Raw genomic sequence first — 20040 nt, 5'->3', positions numbered from 1 at the left:
GGGCGGCATGCTCGGTCAGAACCATGATGGCAGTTCACCTATTTTTAAAGGGAGCTGTCTTCTGAGAAGCATCTGAAAATACCTGATTTACCCAAGTGATTAAGAGTAAGAATAAGGCATTATAGTGGGTAACGTTATGTGTTTAAACCAGTGGCTTCAATTAATTTTATTTAATTTTGCTATTTGTCTATAACAATTGTTTATATGCACCCAGCATATTTGTTGATAAATAGGTTCCAGCCACAAGCGGTTTCCTTTCCTCCCACCTGGGATGGCCTTGACCAGAGCGGCAGAGGGCGGACTCGAGAGCCAGACTTAGGGACTTAGTCCTGGCTCTGCCACTTACCTGCTGTGCCACTTTGGGAAAGTTACTGGATCTTTTTGTTCTTTAGTTTACTTTTTTATAAAATGAGGAAAACGTGCGGGCAAAACTAGTGTGTGTTCAGGTATGTTTACGTGTGTGGGATAGCTGTCGGCAGAACCCAGTACGGCTTTAGATTATACGTATGCCACTTGAAAAATGTTTGTCCGGAGAACATATTTCAGAGTCACAAATTCAAACATGACGAACTCCCTTCAAGGCAAGCAGTGGGTGAGGACTCTCCTGCAAGTCAGCCTCCCTCGTGGTACCTTTACACGTAAGCCACGTGCTGCTCTACGCCAACACGTCTCTGCATCTGCTTCAAGGAGAGCAATTGCTATGCCTTTTTGTGTTTAGACTGATAAATCCCAAATTATTCCTCGGAGAACTTCCTGGCTGAGAGTCAGGTTGGCCTTACCGAAGTTGAGCGCCCCCAGGAGCACTGCTCTGCACTCCTGAAAGGTGAACAACGAAGGCCTCCGGCCGCCCAGGGCTGGGAAACGTCCGCAGTAAAACTTCTTTCCTTCGTTCGCCATGGGAGAATGAAAGGCTCCCTGAAAGGAAACATGAAAAGGATAGTAGGGTATCATTTCTTAGTTCTTAAATTGGGATTTGACTCTTACAAATGTAGTAAAATATTTTCTTTTCCAAAATTTGATTGCAGTCCACAAAAAGTAAAATATTTAATAAAGCGGGGAGGTGCTGGATGTGGTGGCTCGTGCTATAATCCTAGCATTTTGGGAGGCTGAGGCAGCAGGATCACTTGAGGCCAGGAGTTTGAGACCAACCTGGCCAATGTAGTAAGACCTAATCTCTAAAAATACTTTTTTAGAAAATTAGCTATGTGCGGTGGTGCACACCTGTAGACCCAGCTACTAAGGAGGTTCAGGTGGGAGAACTGTTTGTGCCCAGGGGTTCCAGGTTACAGTGAACTATGATCATGCCACTGCACTCCAGCCTGGGCAGCAGAGCAAGACTCTGTCTCTTAGAAAAAGTAAGGGAGAAAGGTAAATAAATTTATAAGAAATCCCGTAGATCACATAAACCTTGCTTTCAATCCCTGTCTACTCTTCTCATTTATCTCTTTTTCTTTCTTGGCTCAATTACAAAATATAGTAGTGAAAAGAGAATGGTGTTAGGTAGGCTTTGATGTGTATTTGGTGTTAGGCTTTGGTTTGAATTCTGACCCTAGCATATTTTTAGATCTGTATATTGAAGTTATTTTGGAATTGAAGTTAATTTTGGAATTAAATGACATAACCTATGTATTTTACTTTAAATTGCTTCAGAAATGTCACAAATATAGTGGAATATAACAACCACTAAATCTAGTCGGTGAGTTTATGGGTGTTTGTTGTACTTTGCTTTTTCATTGTTTGAAAATTTATTATAAAAGATCAAAAAACTAAACAAACCTGTTTGACAATATAGATCTATTGTCTGAGAACTGTTTTTTTAGCTTAATCATGTTATGATAAATTCACAAAAGGTTTTGAGGATTAATTTTATATGTAAGCACAAAGTCATACACACACCCTTAGTAAACAATATTGCTACACATAAAATCTTTTTGTACCTAGTAAGTTGTTACTCATACAAAAAGCAAAAAGAAACCCACTAAAGTATATGGAGCTGTGCATTATCACCCAAAATGAAGGAAGGGAAATAAAGGATAGGGGTTTCTGCAGAAAAAAAAGGGCTAGAAAATAAACAAGAAATACAATTAAATATCTTTCACTTAGGGTACATGCCAAAAGGAAATAAAGAGGAGTCAGTGTTTGATATGTTAGATCAGGGGTACCTACTCAGCGGCTAAAGAAACCCCAGTATCCAAGGCAGTTCTCGTGCTATGGTATCTCTCAATCAAGCATCTGAATTCTCTCTTTGTATTTACTGGGACTGCTATTGGGGCGGAAGCTGGCATGACAATGTTGTCACTTTCACTGTCCCTAGCCCCTCACCCCCATCTTCTAAAGGAGTTTGGTTTACAGTCCTTGTCTCCCAGGAATGCCAAGACCTTGGGCAAATGAAAATCATTCCATCCTCACTGAGAGACGGAGGATCTCAGTCCATAGGCAGCATTCATTAGATTTATTACTGAGGGTAAATGGCATTTGGTGACCAGCAGGACACTGTGAATAGAGGGGGAATCACACAGATCTGAGCCCTCTGGAGAGTCCTTTATACACCGTCATCATGTAGATTTGCAACAAGTTTTCTAACATTTGCATCTCACTCTCAAAGAACTAATGGTATAATTAAAAAAATAAAATATTTGAAGTAACAACTATCTACTGTCAGAAATATTCAGGTGAACATGTAAATGGACACAAAGTTATATCCTTTTTAGTACTGTATGTGCCAAAGTAGGTTTTTGGAAGTACTTTTAACAAATTCCTAATGTATGGACAGATTAGTCTGCTTAGTGACCACTATTTTGAAGTGAGGTAAGAAGCCTTTAGTCTGACTGAAAAAAGTTTCTCTTTTCTCACCAAGCAGCCTGAACAGCTCTGATCATTTAAATATGGAAGCACTATATTAGAAAACTAGGAATTTAGTGTTCAGAGTAAGGATGACCCAAGAAAATTAGTGGCCAATTACACACCTTCATGTTCTACAGGGCTGATCTTAGAAAAACTACAACTTACCCAGTGTGGGGGTCATGTTGCCAATGACAATGAATTCAGGGATTTCTGACCCAGGAGCATATCCAGTAGTCCAGGCAACCGAGAGAGACCCGTACGTGCCTCTCCTAGAGATCATGATTTGGCTTGTGCCAGCAGAGATGTCCGTGAGTTGAAAAGCAGTGGATTCAAATCCAACCTGAGGAAAATATGCTTATTTTATTTCTTTATGTCCTGTTTTCTCAAGAGTGGGTTAAATGTCACCTTTCCCTTTATTTATACAATATATTTCCTTGTCTTATAGGTGTTTAAGAAATAACATCTCAGATTTGAAAATTTATTCTACTTTATAATTCAGATTATAGTCTATGACTTTCTCTTTTTATCAAAATATAATCCTTTGAAGGACAGAATTATATCTCATAATGGCTTCAAAAATACACACATTACCACAGTCATAGACAATAGCCTTGTCTCTTTCTTTTACTGGTAGAATCAGCCTAAAAGCAAATGTAAAGCCCTCAAGTTGTTCTTTGTTCTCATGTGAATTTATGAAGTGATTGGGAAATGATCTTTCCTACAGTGAACTCAGGTAGAAGATTCAAATACTAAACTGCAACCATGTCATAGGACCTAACCACTAGCATTTATCTATGTCACCACAAGCTTGCCACAGTGAACCAAAGTCCAAATACGAAAGACAAATATTCACAATATTAGTAAATGAAAAAATCTGCAATATTAATGTTTCATTATAATTTTAATTATTTAGCATAAAATACCTCAATATTAAATATTCAATATCCAGAAAAGACTTGAAAATTTTGACTTCAGGTGATTGTTGTTTTAAAAATTCTTACACTTAAATTCCACAAGATAAAAGCTTGCTAAAACTCCAAAAAGGAACCATATCTTTCTAACTAATGTTGAAAATCGACAAATTATTTTAATACAATGCATCTATTATGTCTCTTTTGTTATTCAGGGGATGAGATTAAAGAAAATAGTTAATCTTAAAAAATTCTATCTGGAAGAATATCAGTCATTTCTAGAAAATCTGCCCTCTAGTGGTTCTCTGAGAGTACCACACCCAAGGCCAATTACCTGAGAATTGGCAGCTTTCTCAGGGACAGGAAGGACAGCAGATTTTGCTTCCTGGAGAATTGTTGGCATTCCGTAAAAACGTCCACCAACAAGCATCACAGTCACTAGTTGCAAGGTGAAATTGGAGCCCAGTGATAGGAAGACCTATAAACAAACAGTATCAATGATTTAGAAATAATTTCCAGAGAAAAATACTGACTTTTGACCTGAACCATTAGCACACTGCCTCAGGCTACTTTTGTCGCAAACAGTTTCGTCAATATATGCCCTTTCTCCCTTGTCATAAAACAAGTACAAGAGTGTAGGGTGAGGAGTGGTAGTTGCAGAGTACAAAAAATACATACTTGCAAAGTTTCCATGTGCGCCCAAATGGCCTCAAGAGTGACAGGAGTCACAGAAGCAGCATTCGTGATGGAATCGTGTGTCAACTGGGGGGCATGGGGGGCGGGGGGAGGGGATGGGTACACACCTACATGATGAGTGTTTAGGGAATGGACACGCTTGAAGCTCAGACTCGGAGGGGTGGGGGGCATGGACAATATATATAACCTGAACTTTTGTACCCGCATAATGAGCTGAAATAGAAAAAAAAAAAAGAGCACGCTGGCGCAAGCGTCAGCTGCTGAAACCCGGCAAAACTTACTTTCTTCCTCTTCACTGAGTAATAACTAATAACTCTAATGATACTTACTCAAAGTGGATAACTATTTCAGTGTACTGATTATTTGAATATTTTGGATAAATAAGAATTACTAATACCATGTATTAAAGATTTTCAACATTTTAGAGTCTAACAAAGTAGGGGAAATACTGAACTTACTAATTAGTGTTAGGCTAAAGTTATTTTTGAAAGTTACAACACATTTTCCCACAGGAATACTGGCATTGGTAATAATACCAGTATTAAGCCCCAAGTTATCCCATAACTTGGACTATTCCTAAAAACTCTGTACAACTTTATTGAATGCAGAAAGCAACCATTTCTGTGGGGTCTCTTCTTTTAAATATAATGAATTTAAACATATATCACACCCTCAAATGCAGAAAAAATATACCATAGTGGTTTCAAATGTTGGGCAACATGAGGGTAACAGATGTTTTATTCACTCAAAATTGCATTTACTAAAAATTAGTCATAGGCCAAGAGCTAAGAAAACAAATAAATCATAGTATCATAACTTCAATCATGTGTATCCTGTCTCTCCTCTAAGAGTATACCCCTTACCCATGCAGGTCACTTGTGGGCAGCTAATGATTTTTTATCCCTATTTCCTAAAGAATGAAGGGCCAGATGTCAGTTTAAAGGACCCAGACACCTGTGACTTCCCACCCAGTTCCTGTGCTCATGGACCCATCCAGTACACAGACTTGGGTATTGCAACAGATCCCCAGGGTGCAGAAATTAAACAGTAAAGTTGAACGTGAGTAACAGTGGATTTGAGCAAAAGCTGGTTTACCTACAGAAGAAAAGTGGTTAGATTAATTTGAAAAGGAATTGGAAAGTTTTTAGCAGTTGATCATGTTCTCCAGCATGCCCTTCTATTTCCTTGATCCAGGACTGCCTCACCAATACTATGTTATATATTGCTCATCATTCTTGATGGCATTTGGGCACAATAGAATTTATGGTCCCACAATATCCCGTGCACATCTCCAACATTGTTTGTCCATATGCTTTTATAACTTGCAGTTAATGGGGTTTCTCCTAAACAGGGAGCAACATAATGACAGGAATTATGTCTCAGTCATCTTTGTATCTGCTGAGCTTTTCACAATAATTGGCACATAGTAAGTGCACAATAAATAACCCAACCACAAATGTAAAATTCTCTTTGCATTCTGACTTACACTCCCTAAACTTAGACTTGTTCCTTTAGTGTGTCGATGATTCTTGCTGTCAGTGTGTGCCTCATAAAAGAAGTCAGTTGTTAACCAGGTGTTAACTTACCAGGTGTTAACAGTTTACATTCCAAAGTCCTAGTGTTAAACAAACAAGAGTCTACTATTTTTAGAGCCCAATGGAAAGATACCCTGTTCAGAGACCCACTTGAAAGCTAGAAGGCACAGCACAGGTGGTTGGGTACATCACAGCCTTTGGTGTTCTTCTCTGGAGCTGACCTGTCCAAAGTCCTAATTTTACCCAGGAGGGTGGAGCAGAGAAAACTGTAAACACTTGTAACTAATATTTCAAACTTCAAAGAGCAATATGTTATATCCAGGGTGAGAGGGAAGAAGGGGACCACTGAAAACCTCATACCGTTGCTTTATGTGTATGTCACATCTTGCCCCAAAGAATGATCTTGGAAGACTAACTGACCAATAGCTACTAATTTATGTGACTATGTGTAGTCTTATGCCGTACTTAATGTATCCTTAATGGAATGTGAGGGAAGGCAGCCATTCAATTTGAAATAGGTTTCTGAAAGACCTTAAAGTAAGCAAAAAAAGAGGACTCTTTCATGCATGCATAAACTAGTAAACTGTTATCTTTATTGAAAACAGAAATCATAAAAATAACTTAAATGGGTTCAAAGAAGATAGTAAGACATTCATAGATGATAATTCATTTATGGCATTAGGAAAGATAAGTATTTTTATAAACTATACTGCTAAGCTTTCAAAGTGAAATGAAAAGTGGACTATTATCCTTCAAAATGTTCCTGTCACCAAGAGAAACAACCTAAGAGCTAGTCTAGGGTCTGAGTCCATGAAATATATATCACATATTTTGGCTTTCCTATTCACAGTCTGAGAGCAATTTTGTATTGCACACATTGCTTAATAAAATAATAGCATAATCTAATCTTCTTTGTGGCGAGTCTTATTGTCAAATTATAAAATGATAAAAAGCTGTTCCTAGAAAAGTTAGAGGAATGCTCCCTAGAGTTCATTAGCAGATTATAACTTGAATATGTTCAGAGTGTAATGCTATGAATGTATGGGAAAATATTTCAAGTTACATAATTTAAGCATACTGTATTTTTTAAAACTTTCTAATTCATATATAAAACTGAATATGATATTCTTATATCGTATATCATGGTTAACTTAATCCATCTCTCATTTTCCCAGCTTTGTGCTTTTTATTCCAGGCTTGAGAATTTCTGGATATAGGAAACGGAAGTTAGAAATTGATAAGGCAAGGCCATGACATTGAATCAGTTTCCCAAAGAACTACAGCAGGTCTTCAAATAATGTCATTTCGTTTAACATCATTTCGTTATAACGTTGATGAGAATAAAGAGCAATTCTCAGCCCGGGCCACTGTCTGTGTGGAGTTTGCACAGTCTCCCCATGTCTGCCTGGGTTTTCTCTGCGTACTCCGGTTTCCCCCCACATCTCAAAGGTGTGCACATTGGGTGAGGTGGTGTGTCTACAAGGTCCCAGTGTGAGTGAGTGTGGGCATGTATGTGAGTGTGCCCTGGAATAATGGTGTCCTGTCCAGAGCTGTTCCCACCCTGCGCCCTGAGCTGCCGGGATGGGCTCCAGCCACCCACAACCCTGAACTGGAATAAGAGGGTAAATAATTATCGTACTTGTTTTTATTAATCCTTCTTAAAATGTATGTATAGCTCACATTTATTTCAATGTTTAACACTTAAGTGTTTGGTCTTTATTTAGAAGTTTGGTAATATTTCTATAACTAGAAATATGCCATAGAAACTTAATTCTTGTTTATATCAATTAGCTTATGGTAAAATTGGTTTTGTTATAAGTCCTTTTGCTTAAAGTTGCAGTTTCCAAGAACCTATCAATGATGTTAAGTGAGGACTTACTGTACTGGAATGTAAGAATAACTATGAAATCTATGTCTCATTACTCTGCCTCTATTTTTTCCTTTATTAAACAACAACAAAAGTAAAGACCCAGGTGCATAAAGACCAAAAGGTTGCATAGTGAGTATAACTTAGTGTAATAGGCTTTTTGCTTATTCTGAATGATAGCCTATTTTCTATTTATCATAAGTTTATATGAAATTGAGATAGAACAAATAGAAAACTGCTTCATTTTTCTCCTGTTGGTGTTTTGTCAGGTTTCTTTCCACTGCCCTTTAACAATGACGTGGGTAGATCTCAAAGCTTTCTGTCACTTTCAGGAAGGAAATGACCAGACCTATATAAATGAAAACTTGAACTTGGCATTCAGTTAAAGCTTCCCTATTTATCCTAGTTCTTGCCTGATCTATGGCTGAGTATCTACAATGGGAAAGGGGTCATGCTGTGATTTTCAATAGTCCTTCAATTCCTCCTTGGACCTTTCCATCAATTTTCTGGCATTTCCAGGTTTGGGGCAATGGATACCATACACATTTAACATAAACTTATGAAATAGATTAACTTCTCTCCTATGCACAGAGTATATACCATCCTTGGGAGGATTAAGCATAGTCACTCAAATCACTTTCTGTGGTTCAGATTCAGAAAGACTGCTGGGATGTCTACGTGACCCATAGGAATCCATGCATTCTTAACACTCACCCCAAATGTGGGCAGAGCAGTCTGCTACCCTTTCTCCTCATTACCATGGCAGAAAATCATAGCCAATTTCCTAGGTTCCAAATTTGTAAAGAGAGAAGCAGGTCCCAGTGGCTGTATTCACGTGGCCCTTCAAGTCCCAGGGAGCAGACATCCGCCTCTCTCACTGCTCTTCCCTTTGGTGGGAGCACCAGGAGGCCTACAAATGTCTCTCCATAAGAGCGTGTGTGTGCGTGTGTGTGTGCACATGTGTGCATAGATGAGTGTGTGAGCATATATATGCAGCACTCGGAACAATTCCTAGAACTTTATAAGTACTAAATAAGTGTCTGCTGCAATCTAGACAAAAATATATTATTCCCAAATAGGAATATACTTATTTGTTTATAATCTACAAATGTATCATCCAATAATTATGCATTATCTAAGGCATTTTTCATGGTTCCCTTTAAATATCTGAATACGTCTTTAAACTGATCATGATGTAAGCAAGGGCTCTACCGAAGGAGTTTTGTTGGAATGATGAGGAAAACGAAGAAACCTCACAAACCTGATTCTTTATTGGCACTGTGTCCACTTTATATCTGGCACCATCTTTGATCACCAGCTGCCTCGCTGCATTCTCAGCAACAATCGGCTGCTCTTTATGATCAGACGAAATTCGAAATCCAACAGCCACATCTCCAAATGTTCCAGCAAGCCGGGTTATGTTAATTTGTACGGATCTGATTAGGTTCTGCCCAATAAGTATGGACTGGCGATCTGAATACAGGGCAAATACTCCATGAGGGTCATCATTCGCATAAACAGAGAACCACGCGATGCATTTCTCCGGATCCAGTTCTGCTCCTCCCTCTGCAGACACAAGCTGGATGAAATAGTCTTCCTCTACCTCGGGCATGTCATCTGGTAGCAAATGGACATCAAAGCTAGCTTCACTCTCTCCATCAGCAATGGTGAAAAATCCAGTTGTGGAAGAAAAGTCATCAGCAATATCAAACTCACTATTTAATTCCCAGTAAACCTGTAAAAACCCAGTAAAAATAAAAGGGAAAAAATCCAACAAAATTATGTAATTGAGTACATGGAACCAAAATCCTTTAAATTATGTTTTCCTCTATAATGTGCAAAAAAGAAATTTTAACTGTGCATCATTATATCCAAAGACAAACTCTCCAATATATGTTAGTGTAGAAAGGATATTAACTTTCAGGCTGTCATATGCAATTTGTAGGACAAGATTACAAAATCTCATGATTTCACTTGCTTCTAAAATGATAGCATAATTTGAAGATATAAAGAGAAGGAAGTTAACTTTAAACTGACAGTTCCACAAATACATTACTGAACCATATGCAATATTTGAAGGTAGAAAGTAGGTAGATAATTTAACACTTCACATCAGAATTTGTTTTTGTTTTTTATTAAAAGCTGGTATCTGTAAGATATCAAGAATTTATCATTATTTTCCAAGAATTCTTGGCCTCTAAACCATGAATTTCAACTGAAGAAGTACCAATAAATCTCCAATATAGGAGGAGGAGAGGTAAGTATGTAGAGAAATTAAAAAAAAAAAAAAAGTTTTTCTAACATACAAATTACCTTGATCTGTTAGCCAAATATCATGAGGATTACAAGGGCATCCCCAACATCCTCTATCAATGCACACACACAAATGCAACCTCTTAAAAAACAGTGGCTAAATGGAAAAAATTATATTCAGAAATAAAGCCCTGAAGAATATTATTAAGAATTCATAAAAATCATTAAGAGGCTTAAGTGGGAAAGACTTCCTATTAGAGCAAACAATAAAATATAAAATATTTCAGTCCTTCATGACGAAGTGTGAGGAATATCTTTCTAAACTAATTGCCACCAAATTTAATTCAGGGAGATAGCTAGAGGTTGATGCTGGCTGGAGAGCCTAAATTAGGTGCTTCAGTGAAGCCTCTCAGTTTCTCTGAAAACTCACGTAACTTTGGTGTCTCAAAAACTTTAACAGTTTCTCTGTCCCTCTTAACCATATTTGTTAGGAGAATTGGTACTCAGAAAAATCAAATGAAATCTGATACCGTAATCTCTCCAAAGGTGCCTTTGACTCTACTGACAAAGAAAGTGATGAGGAGGGGCCCTTCCAAAGCTGGTGGCTCTGAGTAAGTCTTCTTAGACAGAGACTCAGGAGCAAACTGGACAACTCCATTTGGATCACCAAACTTTTGTATCTAAAAAACATAAACAGAGAGCAGAGTAATTAATATATAGAACTATGGAATAAATTATAGTATACAACATATTAATACACAGATAAAGTGAATAAAGAAACATAGAAATGACACTTGAATATAATCTACCTAGCTACCTCATTTTTTAAAAACTTCTTTACCACACTGACTGTTGTCTAGAACAAGTAGGTTCTTATTCCCCAAATATAACAGGAATAAGTATCCAGACATCTCCAATTTGCAGAATCCCACAAGGATAGTACTTTGATGCCTAAGTTTGCCTTATTCATCTCATATTTGCTGCATTTAACCAGCTAATTTTAGCTTATTTCCTTCTACTAGCTATGATACAACATGGAGAGAGGTAAAAAAAAGCCCTGTGATGGTTAATTATATGCAAATTGGCAAGGCTATGGTGACCAGTTGTTTGGTCAAACACTAGTCTAGGTGTTGTTGTGAAGATATCTTGTAGACATGATTAACATTTACCATCAGTTGACTCTAAGTAAAGGAGATTACGCCTGAGAATGTGGTGGGCCTCATCTAAACAGTTGAAGGCCTGAAGAGCTAAAACAGAGGCTTCCTGGAGAAAAGAGAATTTTACCTCAAGACTGTAACATAGGAATCCTACTTGAGTTTATAGCCTATTTGACAGCCTCACAACATTCAAACTCTAGACCACAATCTCAACTCTTTCCTGAGTTTCCTGCCTGACAGCCTAACCCCTGGATTTGGACTTGCCAGGCTCCACAATCATGTGAGTCAATTTCTTAAATTCTTTCTGTCTGTCTGTTCTCTCTCTCTCTGCATCCTATTAATTCTGTTTCTCTGGAAAACTCTGACTGCCATAGACTCCAAACAAGAGTATTTCCAGATGTAAAAATGCTGAGTCATCCCTCTGTATTGTCTTCAGTAGCCTTGGTCCCCAGCACTTTCTGCCCCGATGGACTGGGTAGTTCGTGTCAAATACACTGTATTCAGGTCTGATCCATCCACATCACTGTGCTATTTGAACAAATAATAATTTTCCTTCAAATAATCTGACTTACAACTAGTTAGTAATTTTTATGTGTTTTGATGACAAAGATACCCAATGATTAGGATGATATAACAAATACCTCCTCTCTGAAAGTGCCAAATATTCTAAAAACACCAAGTCTTCTCAAAGATTGTAAAATAATTATTTTTCACTATATTAAAAAATTTTTTTAAAAAATGTTACCAATAATCAGTCCATGTAATGAACTAACAGAAAAACCAGAAAGTTCGGTCCATCAGAACTATTATGACTTCATCTGGTTTTATAATTTTCAATTCATCATGAGCATATAGAATTTTGGCAAATGTAAATGTATTTTCTGATAAATCCATTATATCTAAAATTTTGTGAGAAACATAAAGTCAGACTTACTGTTAATGTAACATCTTTAGCTCTGGAGTCTAATTTAGCTTCTCCCTTCACAAGTTTAAGTTTAATAATGAAAGTCTCTTCAATTTCAACTTCTTCATGAGGATAGATTGTCAGAACTATAGTTCTTACTCCACCTTCTCCTTCTCCAAAATGGAAGAACCCGCTCACTGGGTCTGCAATGTCTCTGTTCTGCGGTGGTAAGGCTTCCTGAGAATTGGGTCCTACTATCTCCCAGTTCACCTGCAGGGTGTTTTTGTTTTTTAGTTTTTTTTTTAATAGAAATGATCAGTTTTAAGCAAAGAATCATGCAGAGTATGTAGTATTAATAAAAATACATATATACAGGAAAACTATTCTGGATATCTCCAGCAAATCCTTGCTTGAGAAACTCATTTTTAAAAAAAAACAATATTTACAAATATAAACTACATTCCCATAGACTATCAGTTTCCATAGATAAAATTGTCTAACCAGAGAAGAAAAATATTAATATCTAGTCATTTGTTAATACCACAGGACAACAAAAATGTAAAAATATATACCAAAAATATATAGAGAAATGTAAACATTTTAAAAATATGAGTACAACACTGTCCTGCTGTATACACAGGTTCTGCCAATCAAACTCTATATAAATAAGACAATAAAATCATGTGAAACTCTGCTGGGTGTGTAGACGCTTCTGAATACAGTTAAATGCCTAGTGTAAAATGAACAGAAATATTTATAAGTTGTTATAAGAAAGAAATTTTAGTATTATATAGGTATTTTAAGTCTCTATAATTTAAAATTGTATCCCTCTTGTATCATCACTCTTATATCATCATGAAGAAAGAAAACTGAGCACTTTATTTAGCTTCTTACTTGATTTTTCATCTGCATTGGACCCAGCTGACCACTTCCGTCTTGAAACACTGTCCTGTCTTTCTTTGCTTACATGCTACTTATATGATACATGCTTTCCTAGTTTTCCTCCTCCTTTACCTCTCTGTCTTCTGTACTGGCTTTCCCTCCTCTGATGCCCAAATGCCGGGAGCCTGGGGCCCAGCTCTGCATCCTCACATCTCTGTCCATACTCCTTGGGTCCCACAGTTTCAGATGCTTCCCCACATGACAACACCTTCCCCATCTGTGTCTGCAGCCCTGGCCACCCCACAACACACGCTCACACATTCCCCTGCCTACTTGACTCCTCCACTGGGATGTCTAGTAGTACCTCAAAGGCACGTGGCCAAAACAGAACTCTTGAATTTCCCCCAAGCTTCTGCATCTCAGCAAAATAGCCCTACAATTTATCCAGCTGCTCAAATAATTCTATGAGTTACTTTTGATTCCTCTTTCCCTTAGTCTCCACTTAGCCTGGTTAATTTTTCCTCCAAAACACACTAGTGTCTGCCCACTTCTCACCATCTCTATCTCCACCACCTTGCCTGAGTCACCGTCAGCTTTGACCCGCACGGCAGATGCAGCAGCCTCCTAACCATCCTCCCTGCTCCCAGGCTGCTGCCAGTGGATTCTCCACAATCCATTTCCTTCAAAGCAGACACAAATGAGCTTCTTTAAATGACAATCTGGTGACATTATCCCCCAGCTGACAACTCTCTAATAGCAGCCTATTTGAACTTAGAATGAAATCTTTAAACTGGCTTAGGAGGCTCTATGTGGTCAAACCCCTACTGAGCCCTCTGCTCTATCCCATGCTGTCATCCCCTCACCTCAAGGCTCCCGACCACGTGGGACTCTCCACACCTCAACCACGACATTCTTAAATGCTAACCCCTCTAACTGCTTTCTCAAAAGTCAGCTTTCAGCTTAAATCTCACATCCTCCACACCCACCAGACCACTCGCAATTGTGTCTCCCAATTTTACAAGCGGAGCCGTTGTTATCAGATAATTTTCTTTGTACTTATGTAACTGTTTATTGTTCAGCTCTGCTTACTAAAATAAAAACCTATGAAAACAGAGATGAGGTCTTTCTAGTACCCCAGTATGTTCTCAGTATTTAGAACAGGGTCTGGCACATAGAAAGCACTCAACAAATACTTCTTGAATTGATGAATTTTACCAGAATCATTCACCTGATTTATAACATGCCCTTAAGAGTTCCCTGAAGTCATATGTAAGCCTTTCACATTTTGATGTACTTCATTGGACTCAGAAGCTACTTTACACTTACAAAGTAATTAATAAGTATTTATTGATTGTGAACAAATAAACATATTTGGGGACTAAGAAAATCCAACACCATACTCAGTCTATCAAAAATTATTTTTAAAATCATGGGAAAAATAACTCTACCTGAATGTCTCCCAAGAGTCCTCCAGTCCGCTCCAGCACCAACGGTAAAATTATTGTGGAATTGGGGTTAGGGACAGAAATTTTGCTTTGATTGAGAAATCTTACAACTCCGAAAGGAGAGTCATTCTTGGCAATTGTGATTATGCTCACTAGGTGGCGCCCAAGGACCGCTCCTCCAGTAGCGCCAGTGAGCAGAATTTCAATGGGCTCCTCAAATTCACTGCATAGCAAGAAGGAGCAATTCTGTTAGTCTAAACATATTAAAGTGCTTGTAAAATCCAAATAACTAGTCATTTTCCAAATTGGTCATACATATTCAAGGCACAGTAGTCACACACCAAGTGGTAAGAAGAGGGTGCTCAGCTAAAAGCAAGAATGATCAACGTCAATATTATATAACCTAGGGCAGTTATTAGACTTTCCTGACCTCTTTCTAATTGCTTAATGCATTAAGGAAGTGAATTGAAGGATGAGTCCACATGGTGATTAGACTTTTTAAGTCTAGAGAAACAGAAGCTATTATTTCCTCTATTTGAAATGAAGTGACATACACAACCACCACGGTCTCCCAGCCCTTTTCCCTACCCCACTACCTCCAACCCTCTCTCATCCATTGCTTCTCAATGGGCACATGTATTATCTAGAGTTCTCCTATCAGTGCAAAACACATGTAAGGTTAGAACACAGGAACCTAACATTCATAATTTTTGCATGCCCACATTATTTTCTCATATTATTACTAACCTTTCATTGTCATCAATGATGGAGATATTTATAAAACTTAAGTTCTGTCCATGCTGAAAGGTGACTGAACTGCCGTGTAGTATATAATCGACACCTCCAGGAAGGGCAGAGGAGCTCTGAGAGATGAAATCAGCTGTCACATGGCCATAAGTTCCATGGAGCCTCACTACTGGAATCACGATCATCCCAACATCTTCCTCCACTGTAATGAGAATTTAGAATTAACTGCTAAACCACATAAAGCAACTAACTTTTATAAGATTCAGCCAAATTAAATCTGGCAATTAAATATAATGGTACAATGTAAGGACTCAATTTTTTCATTATTCATTTATCATTTTAAAAAGTGGTTAGTGAAAAGCTCATGACTTTTTTTTAAGGAGGAATATAGTTTATCAGATGTTGAAAGTTATAGTCAACAGTAAAAGTTACAATTTAAATAATCTATTTAATCATTAGTATAAGCATTCTTCCTCTGTGTGCTACATACAAATAAATGACCCCTATTTTCTAAGATAATGTTAGATGAATACACACACACACACAAAAAAAAAAACCCACTCAAAATATTGTACTAAAAGGAAACCATTCTGGATTGCTTCTACACATTTAGTTGAAGTATAAATACAGTAATATAAGTAAATGAGGTTTATGTTATATTTATCATACAAATGTTTTAAAAGTCAAGATATAAATACAATTCTATTACATTTTCAGTTCCTGTGAAATCTCCTTGAGAATCTGAAAATGGATCCTCAATGTTTAATTTCAACTTAATTCTTTTCAAAAATAACTTTATTTCTTCTTAAGCTATGCTAACTTCTGCATATTAAAATATCATTTAATAGGGTTCACATTAGCTATAGCTAAATAACATCGAACTTACATTCTAACAGTAAATATGCACTGATCAAAATTCCCCAAAGATAGTGAATCAGAGAAAAGTAAACAAAAGAAATTCAAAGTCTCATTTATTTCTTGATGCAAAAATGCAACAGGACTTTTACTAGCTATAGATTGAAGTTCACAAACTAGAGAGTGATGTCTTCCCGATAAAGTCATTATACATCAACTCGTAAAGGAATTCTTGATAAACTTTAGAAATGTCTAGATAATCAAAGAATTTTGATAGAGGCAATGAAGCCAACAAGTTAATTGTAGCAACAAGATATTAATAACATGTTTATTTTTAAAGCTTATTCATATTCTGCCTTGAATAAAGTCATTTCCTAGAAAGGAAGCCCTGTCTTCCTACCCAAGAAGGAATAAAACCATGTATTCTGTATTTTGCTTCTACGGGAGGGGAGAATTGGCAATATTAACTAAGCTCCTACTAGGAACTGTTTTGAGAAAGCAAGATCAAAGATTCAGATAAAACCTGCATCATTCCAAAGATGATTATTCATCAGAAAGTAAATGTTCACTGATTTCTAATCACATAGGAAATTAAATATGCATAAATTAGAAAGATTTTCATTAAAATGCTTGAAACAGAAACATTTTAATAATCTTAAAGTTAAACAAAATTTTTCTAGATTGCTTTGACCCTAAATCATTTAGCTTTGCCATACACGGCAAGGTTCAAGACTACCCAAAGGTAGCCAAAAATATATTTTCAAAATAAGTAAATTAATAAATATAAAGGTGTATATGTGTGTAAACGCACACACATCACAAACCAAGAAAATTTACATATGAGAATTCAAACTGAATGTCATGCTCAGGTACTTTGTAATTCAGAACGTGCTGGTAAACTTACTTAGAAGTAAGCTAACTGCACATACCTTCAAAGGCAGCATACTTTGGGTCAAATTCAATGATGCCCTCTGCATTATCATTTTTCATTATTACGATTCGAACAATGGAGATGTTCCCTATTTCAGGAGGTTGATCTATCTGAAGTCCATTTTCTCGGACGGTAAAATCATACCCTCTTGCAAAGTCATACAAAATAAAATAAAATACAACAAAGAAATACATAATTGCTTAGCATGAATTGAAAGGTCCTCTTAGCTCCTATAACTTAGTTCTATTAAGTATTTAATACTTTTAAAGATCCCCAATACTAAGATACTCTTTTTTTCCCAGAAATGATGTTTTGAAACAGATTTCTGTGCTGCTCTTAATTATCAGGACTTGCATGAAACCAAAACTAACATAAAGTTACTAAACTTGGACAATGGGATAGGAAATTGGGAAGAAGCTATCATAAAAGGAGCTTTTGGGGATGACAGCTGAACAAATACCTCAGTAATGGGCCTAGTGCACTCAGAGACAGTAAATCAGCTGGGCTTTAGATTTACAGTGTTAGGTTAAGAGGGTTATTCTAAGGAAATAGTGAGTGTCATGCCACTAAAATTTCAAGCTAAATCATCTAGATTCAAGATAATATTTTAATCTGTGGAGACCAATTATAAGCAATGCCTCTATTCTTTAGTATAGATGGCAGTTTACATTTGTAATGACATATTTAAGCACAAGCAGTTTTTGTAGATTCATATTATTCCCGTCAAACAAAAATTTTGACTTCCAGGGCTTTAAATGACTTTTAATTCCTGACGCTAAAAAATGACATTGCACCATTTTAGTCCTTCCTTCAATTTCCAAATTATATGGACCTGGTATTTATATCCCACCTAGTGTTGAAAGATAGAAAGCTGGTTAATTATGTATAAGACAAAATTAGAAAGTTGAGGATTGATATATTAAATAATGAGAGTAACTGTTTTCAGTAGTCTGAGATGGGTTGTAGATTAGCTGGTCACCATAACTGAACACCAGAGCAGTAAGTTTTCTAGCAACTAGGCAAAAAGGGAAACACATTGAGTTATACTACTTTCCTTTGCAGATCAAAAGAGGCCTAGAAATTTATCTGGAAGGAAAAATTTGTTTTCTCAGAATTAAACTTAAATAGAAACTTGTTTTTTTTTTTAAAGTAGCTAAGAGGCAAAATCTCCAGGTGCTAGTTAGTCAATAACACATATATGATCTCACATTTAATGAGCTACTTTTACCAAATTGCACTTATTTAAGTAAAATAGTCGGTGACCAGCCCAAATATTAACATATTTACTATGAGTGCAAATTCATTCCCATCACCATACACAGGAGCATTTTTGAGAATTTTAAAATTTGAAGTGTATGTGAGCCCACAATATTTTTTTCCTAGACAGGATGATATACACACTATCTAAGTCACTGAGTGAAATATTTTAGTTTTAAAAAGTTTTTAAAGCATGATATTTATAATACAAATGCAAAAATATTTTCTTGCACCTGAAAAAATATATAAGATTCTATAAATGCAAACTTTATTCTAGTTGAAGTTCTCACCTATCTGCTGTCTGTGCAGAGGTACCTGTACGGCTGTCCCACCTGTGGGTAATTAAGCATGCTAAAGGTGTTTTTCACCTCATCAAATCTGACCTACTAAATCAGGGAATAAAAGGGACTCACTATGGTTAATTCCTGACCTTCATTGAAAACATGGTGCACATTAATGGCCAAATATCTTTGACTCAACTTTCTCCCCCACTTTAAAACTTCTATTGGGCAAGTATCCACCTCATTCACCCAGAGAAGACAATACATACAGCCTTCGGATATACCAAGGAAAGGAATCCTTTGTTCCAGCCCTTTCACAGGTATAGAAATAAGGACAAGCAAATTCTGCCACACCAGCCAACTTTCGGCTGAGAGAACAGTTAGGCTATTGCCTCACTGAATTATTAGAAACCCATATCACGTTCCCTGGCAGCTCAGAGTGAATCCACACAACAGAAACATGCTTTCAACTTTCAGGCGGAAAACTTATATTTTAGAAAATTGCAAAAAATAACAATCTTTGTCATAATTTCCCTTCTATGCCTTGTCTTAATGTCACCCAAATCAGGAGAAAAGCAGGGAAAGAACTTTTACAGCTCGGTATTAATCTCTACCCAATGTAGTTCTCTCTCTCTCTCCCTCTCTCTCTCTTATTTTCTTTTTCCTAATTTCCTTTTTTCCTTTACCTTCCTTGGAGTTCCACTTTTGTAATTGCGACAGAAAATTCCTCAGGGCCTTCAGGACGGTCATCATTAAGGATTTCAACATGCAGACTCTTCTCCATCTCCCCTGCTTCAAAGAGGAGCTCCCCGGCTGCAGAAACAAAATCCAAGCCTGCTTCTGCGGTTCCGCTCACAGTCTCATACCACAGTCGCACCAGGCCAAAATAGCCACCGGAACGGATGATTGTGATGTTAACCTATGCGAAAAGCATCTTCTTATTTGATCTTGAACTCCTGGCCTCAAGCGATCCTCCTGCCTCAGCCTCCCCACATGCTGCATTACAGGTGTGAGCCACCATGCCCAGCCAACGTTTTCTCATTCGATTTAGATGTTTAATCTATCAGACTGTACTGTCTCTAATTAAAGATTCTATTTACCAGGATTATGTTCAAATTATATATAAATTTAAAAATTATATGGATTATATGTTAAAATAATGATGTTAGAAGCAAATTAATCAGTTTGTGAAAAGCTGGAATAGAAACAAGGAAACATTTTAAAGATCACTCATAATATCAAAAACAAAAATGATAGTAAAATTTTGAGTATTTCACACTATACCCTCTGTGCTTCCTCTGACACTCGGATTTGCTCATGTGAAAACGCAAACTGGCCATAGGGAGAATCACTGGCCACCATGGTGATGCTGGCACGGCTGGACTCACTCAGAACCCCTCCCTCGCTGACTGCGGTCAGCTGAAACGCATACACACACTTTTCCTCAGGGATATCATCATTCAAAGCCTAGAAAG

General features: G+C 37.1%; 1 protein-coding gene across 1 annotated transcript in view; it reads right to left on the bottom strand.

The window, feature by feature from the left end:
* The window catches only part of ADGRV1 (adhesion G protein-coupled receptor V1), a 501294-nt gene that overhangs the window by 297280 nt on the left and 183974 nt on the right, over positions 1–20040 (bottom strand). The window contains exons 63-73 of the mRNA XM_069492870.1: positions 19850–20032; positions 19252–19484; positions 17026–17174; positions 15242–15443; positions 14498–14717; positions 12198–12437; positions 10637–10786; positions 9115–9588; positions 4090–4233; positions 3010–3184; positions 780–915 (exon numbers count right to left, since the gene is read on the bottom strand). Coding sequence (XP_069348971.1) covers positions 780–915; positions 3010–3184; positions 4090–4233; positions 9115–9588; positions 10637–10786; positions 12198–12437; positions 14498–14717; positions 15242–15443; positions 17026–17174; positions 19252–19484; positions 19850–20032 — 2306 coding nt within the window. The remainder of the gene's footprint in view (positions 1–779; positions 916–3009; positions 3185–4089; positions 4234–9114; positions 9589–10636; positions 10787–12197; positions 12438–14497; positions 14718–15241; positions 15444–17025; positions 17175–19251; positions 19485–19849; positions 20033–20040) is intronic.

This window comes from Eulemur rufifrons, chromosome 17 (assembly GCF_041146395.1).
Source record: "Eulemur rufifrons isolate Redbay chromosome 17, OSU_ERuf_1, whole genome shotgun sequence".
In the NCBI taxonomy this organism is placed as follows: Eukaryota; Metazoa; Chordata; class Mammalia; order Primates; family Lemuridae; genus Eulemur; species Eulemur rufifrons.
Note: the sequence above shows the minus strand (reverse complement) of the source record. Positions and strands in the feature narration are given on the sequence as shown.